General features: G+C 28.4%; 1 protein-coding gene and 1 pseudogene across 1 annotated transcript; both read left to right on the plus strand.

The window, feature by feature from the left end:
• The first annotated feature begins 537 nt into the window (after positions 1-537).
• On the plus strand, positions 538-2237 carry LOC18050984 (2-methylene-furan-3-one reductase). Its single transcript, XM_006446422.2, has 3 exons — positions 538-854; positions 1369-1528; positions 1885-2237. The coding sequence occupies exons 1-3, from the start codon at positions 843-845 to the stop codon at positions 2148-2150; spliced, it is 438 nt and encodes a 145-aa protein (XP_006446485.1). The 5' UTR covers positions 538-842; the 3' UTR covers positions 2151-2237.
• A 4046-nt stretch (positions 2238-6283) lies between these two features.
• The window catches only part of LOC18050676, a 2535-nt pseudogene continuing 2526 nt past the window's right edge, over positions 6284-6292 (plus strand).

The raw sequence follows: 6292 nt of genomic DNA on the forward strand, positions 1-6292 counted from the left end.
TAGTGGTTCGAGCAACAGTCGATAACTTAAGCGTTGGTGAAAGAATCTGGTCGGTCCAAGGACGAGCAGATCTCAACATCAACAACATAACCAAGGTGAGGTTTTCGTTATTAATTAATTACCACTTTTATGGCATGTTTCATTTAATAGATAGCCTTTGTTGCTAATAAAAAGTACACTTGGAAATAGATGGTACATGGTAATGGTATGGACCCGATTGTTGAGCTCTGAGATTGAGGGGTGTATTTGATTCAAAAATTCATACTTAAAAAACTTTTTAATGTAAGTAAACTTAATAAATCACTACCTTATTTGAGGTCTTACCAATTCAATGAACTAATACCACAAATTAGATGTATAATAACTGTTAACCTACATGTTAAAATTTACTAATGGAAATTGATGGCTAACTTGGGGACCTAATAAGTAAATTTAACGGATCACTATCTTGTTTAATTTGCATGCTCAATTTTGAATTTGATCTTATATAGTTCTCCATGTTAAATTTTTGTTCCATTTTGAAATGTTTAGACGATTCCCGGGTATGATGTTGCGGGTGTCGTGGAGAAAGTGGGAAGCCAAGTAAAGAAGTTTAAGGTAGGAGATGAAGTTTATGGAGATATAAATGAGAAAGCATTGGATCATCCTAAACGAAATGGCTCCTTAGCTGAGTACACTGCTGTTGAAGAGAATCTATTGGCTCTCAAGCCCAAAACCTGAGTTTTGTTGAGGCTGCAAGCCTTCCCCTTGCCACTGAGACTGCCTATGAAGGTCTTGAACGTTCTGCCTTTTCCGCCAGTAAATCTATTCTTGTTTTAGGTGGAGCTGGTGGAGTTGGCACCATGGTGATTCAGGTAAAATAATAATCTTATTTCTTGTGTTTTCTTTGCTTGGCTTCATTCATTAATATTTTACATGAATTACTTGTGTTTTTCATTTTGTTGGTGGCGCTCACTTGGTGGGTTAATGGTTTTCATAATCTTGATGCACTTTGATTCACTTGCATTTAATTTTTATGCATGTTTTACTCTTGGATTTTCTTTATCATGGGGCATGATCTTGTAACTCAAGTTCTTAAAACAATTATTTAATTTGATGGCCCAATGTATTGCATTAAAAACTATAGCTTATATCAATTAATTAATTTGTATGTTCGACAATTTTTGGGGTTTCAATACCCAAGTGAATTGATGAAACATGCCTAGAATAGCAAAGCAGCTGTCTTGCTGACTCTTGGAATAGAATTACTTTGTAGTATTAATTCAATAATACTCAAGTGATTGAATAAATTAAACCGGTATATATCCTTTTACCTCCAAATTATAACGTGAACCATTAACTTGTTAATTACATTTTGTATTGGTGCAGCTAGCTAAGCATGTCTTTGGTGCATCTAAAGTAGCAGCTACCTCTAGCACTGCAAAGCTGGACTTATTAAAGAGCTTGGGTGCTGATTTGGCTATTGATTACACCAAGGAAAACATTGAAGATCTGCCTGAGAAATTTGATGTAGTGTTTGATGCAGTTGGTAAGATTTGCATTTCCATTGTTTAGCACAAAGGTGATAAATTCCAAGAGAAGTGACTAATTCATTTTGGTCTTTTAAGGCAGTAGGTCCCTAAATTTTGATAAATTTTAGAAAGATCCGTAGCTTGTCAATTTTTATCAAACGTGTCCCTAACCCCATTCATATGACCACATTCCCCTTGCGATTTGTAGTTTTACACTTTTACTACTATGTTGCAATAGGGAGGGCGATGTGTTCATTCACTAAGATATAGTTCATTTAAATATTATCAAAATCTAGGGACATACATAATATGTTGCTAAATTATAAAACAAATGCAGCGCTAACAGTTTCATGATGAAACTAAAAAAAGACAGGGCAATGTGACAAGGCATTGAAGGCAGTGAAAGAAGGCGGGAGAGTCGTTTCAATAATTGGTTCAGTAACTCCACCGGCTTCCTCGTTTGTGTTGACTTCGGATGGATCTATATTGGAGAAATTAAATCCTTATTTCGAGAGTGGGAAAGTGAAAGCAATTATTGACCCAAAAGGTCCGTTTCCATTCTCTCAGACCTTAGAAGCATTTTCCCACCTTGAATCCAGCAGAGCTACAGGAAAAGTTGTCATACATCCAATCCCATGAGCGGAAAACAAATGAATGCTGGATATAATGTGTGTGACTACCTAAATTATGTAATCGATTAGACTATATGCTTGGCAATAAATAAGAGTGTGGTCAATTAATTGTAAGACTAAAAAGATGCTTAAGGGATTTTTAATATTCTGTTTTCGCACTTGTGTGCATTTTGAAAATTTTGGTTTCTTGCAAGTACGATGTTATCAAGGGACTAAATTGTTCTTGACTTAGTGTTAGAAAATGACTAATAAGAAGAAGAAAATGACTAAAAAAATGTTTAAGATTTAGCATATAGATTAGGAGATAGAAATGAATTTAAAATTTACATGAATTATTAGAATTAAATCCAGCATTTATAGTAAACAATAATAGTGAACAAAAATAAGGAAAAAGAAGAATAGTAATTGATTATAAAAAATTGAATGAAAATATTTTAGATAATAATTATAAAATATTAAATAAAGATGAATTAGTAAATTGTATAAAAAAATGCTGGATAATTTTCTGAATTTCATTTCATTGGAAGAGTGGTTTTTCGCCAATAAGACTCCATGAACTGAGCCTGATTTGAATTTGACCTCCTTGAGGTACTTACAAAGGCAATCCGATAAAAGCAGTTGACTAGTTCTCAATAAAGGAAGATGCTGTTGTGGCGATGGAATGTTAATGGATGCTGTTGTGGCTTTCTTGTAGGTTAATTACTGTAGGGTTTTATTTTTAGATTTGATCAAAGAAGAGGTTTCCCTTTGATCAAAGCTTTGTGATGGTTGCAGGGTTGCTGCTGTGAATGAATAGCAGGCAATCTCGAAAGCTAGGTTGCTAGGGTGATGGCTAATTTCCTCGAATAGGTTTTTGGGGGACAAACTAAAATACTTTGCAAAAGGGTATGTAATCTTGGTATATATGAGGGTCGAGGGAGGTGGGGAGTTCAAAATTAAGTTTTGTCTCATTAAAAATTTATGAATTATTTTTTTCTCATTCTTTTAAAATTTACTCTATTTAAAATAAGATCCTATAAAATCTCGAAAGTTTATAATTATTATCTTTAAATCTCTCTTCATATTTCATGTCTGTACTTTCTCTTTATTAAAAGTTGAGAAGGCCTTAAAAAAAAAATTAGAGAAGGAAGTTAGGGATTGAAAAGAAAAAAAAAAAGGTCTTTATCAATCAAGAAAGTGTTTGATACGACATACGAGAGCGAAATAATAAATAAAACAATTCACTAAAATTTGTTTTAACCCCCCCCCCCCCCCCCCCCCCCCCCCGGTCCCCGGGTGATTACCCACCATTCTAATAGAGTAGATGTGCTCTTTCACTTGCTATGTGTGCATGGGCCATTGCCTTTTTCATGATTGATTGTGAAATGTTCATTACACATGGACAAAACATATGTTTGGAGAGGGAAACAAAAAAAAAAAAAGTAAAGAGTGTATAATTATTATAGGGTGCTTGTTAAATTATATAATAATATAAGTTATATCAACCCAATACTTGGTACAATTAACAAAAAAACATAAATAATAAAAATTAAATGTGTGTTAATAATAATAAATATTAGGTTGATGTAAGTTACACGATTACGTAACTTAACAACATCCTTATAATAGACTTTGTGTGATCACCCTACACTTCCAATTGATCGAGTAGCAGTTCACTCTTTCAGTTGTTATGTGTGTATTGGGCCAATTGTCTTTTTCATGATTGATTCATTGCACCCGGAGTCCTCAGGGACAGCTCAACTTTCGATAAGACCTTAAGTAATTTGTTTTGATTAAGCTTTCTTAAAAATTTAAAATAAAATATATGTATTAATTTTATTTTGAAGGTTGCATATTAATTTTTCTACATTTTTAAGTTATAAAATCATTAATTAATCTTTTTCTTATAATTTTGTTAACATATTTTTGCAAATGGTAATATAGCTAGTTGCCTAATTCATTTAATCTGTTAATTTTTTTTAATCAATTTAACTTTGAAAAACTCTTTTTTGCAAAAGTATTATTACCAATTTTAAAAACAACCTTATATGAATAAAGTACACAATTATTTTAGAAAAATAAAAATAACACCCAATGAACATAATATTATTTTTAAAAAAATTAAGATAACTAAATAACAAAACCAATTAAGCGGAGGGTATAAAATAAAACCTGCAAGTTGAAGATGAATCACAAATTAACTTCAATGATTTTAGGTTATAAGCACCGACCAATGACCATGAAAAGTAGAAAAATAAAGAATAATTGACTTTTTTTTCCTAGAAAATTGTTACCAGTATTAAAAACAACAACATATTAACAAGCACGTGTACAATTATTCTAGAAATTAAATATGGCACATGATGAACACAATAATATTTTCAAAAAGAAATAAGACAACTAAAGAAAAAAAAACTAAGAGTAGAATGTATTTGGAAAATATTTGAAATCTAAAATTTATTAATTTCAGACCTTTTTTAAAATTTTCTTATTTGTTTTGTGCAACTTATATACGATTTTCAAATATTTACATCTTGATAGAAAAAAGTATACTAAATATAGGTCATTATGTGATGCCGTGATTAAAGATATCATAAATATAAATTATGTAAACGAAACATAAAATTTGTAAATTTAGCATAAAATTTTTAAATCAAGATTAACTATAAAATAAAACATAAATTTTAGAAATTAAACAGAAGATTTGTAAATGGAAGGTAAAACAAGTAAATTAATATAAAACTAATAAATTAATGTATTATTAGTAAATAAAATAAAAACTTACAAATACAACATAAAACTCATAAATCAACATTAAGTGTAAAATAAAACATAAGATTTGTAAATTGAAGATAAAACAAGTAAATTAATATAAAAGTAGTAAGTTGATGTACTATTAGTAAACAAAACAAAAACTTGCAAATATAACTTAAAACTAGTAAATCAACATTAACAATAAAATAAAATATAAATTTTAGAAATGAAACAAAAGACTTGTAAAGAAAAGGTAAAACAAGTAAATTACTATAAAACTGGTAAATTGATGTATTGTTAGTAAACAAAACAAAAACTTAAAAATATAACATAAAACTAGTAAATCAACATTAAATGCAAAATAAAATATAAATTTTGGAAATGGAACATAAGACTTGTAAATGGAAGATAAAACAAGTAAATTAATATAAAGCTGGTAACTTGATGTATTAATGGTAACCAAAACAAAAACTTACAAATATAACATAAAATTAGTAAATCAATACTAATTGTAAAATAAAACATAAATTTTAGAAATAGAGCATAAGACTTGTAAAAGGAATATAAAACAAGTAAATTACTCTAAAGCTGATAACTTGATATATTAATGGTAAACAAATGAAAACTTACAAATATAATATAAAATAAGTAAATCAACATTAAGTGCAAAATAAAACATAAATTTGGTAGATTATGCCAAAAACTCTTAAATAAAAGGTAAAATAAATAAATAAATATAAGAGTTATTGCAAAACAAAAAAAAGTTCACAAGTGTAAAATAAAAACTCATTATAATGTATATTACCTTATATATTTATTGATTCTTTTTTTTAAATTGAATAATGCTAGTTTTGCATTTACGTAATACATGTAATGTTTTAATAAGGATGAAATTTATTGTCAAAGTTGGATTTTTAAAAAAAATATTATTTTAATATCTTTCATAGTTGTTATAAGATGGGGTTATTTCAACAACCCTAAATAGTCTCTAAGTATAAGTAAAAAGTTTGAAACTATATGAAATATGCATAAGAATCAAAATTAGATATAATTTTATTGATATATCATATATGTGTCTAGTAATATAATTATTTTATTTTATTTTTGCTTGATCTATATGAAGATAAATAATTGTGCTTAATTAACTTGTGTAATAAATAGGTATAGAATTTATGGTTAAATCAATTTAATAAAACTTATTCCACTTTTTCAGTATAATTTTTTTGTTTAATTAATGAGTAATTTTTTCTTTGTTTAATTAATGAATAAAATATTTTTCACTAAAATTCTATAGAAACAATGTTAATTTTTTAAATAATTAATAATCTTATATGAATTTAATGGTTTTACTTTACATTTATCTAGTTCCATGTGTAATTCATAATATTCATGTATATCACAGTATTGATGCCCGTA

This window comes from Citrus clementina, unplaced genomic scaffold (genome assembly GCF_000493195.1).
Source record: "Citrus clementina cultivar Clemenules unplaced genomic scaffold, Citrus_clementina_v1.0 scaffold_2, whole genome shotgun sequence".
NCBI lineage: Eukaryota > Viridiplantae > Streptophyta > Magnoliopsida > Sapindales > Rutaceae > Citrus > Citrus x clementina.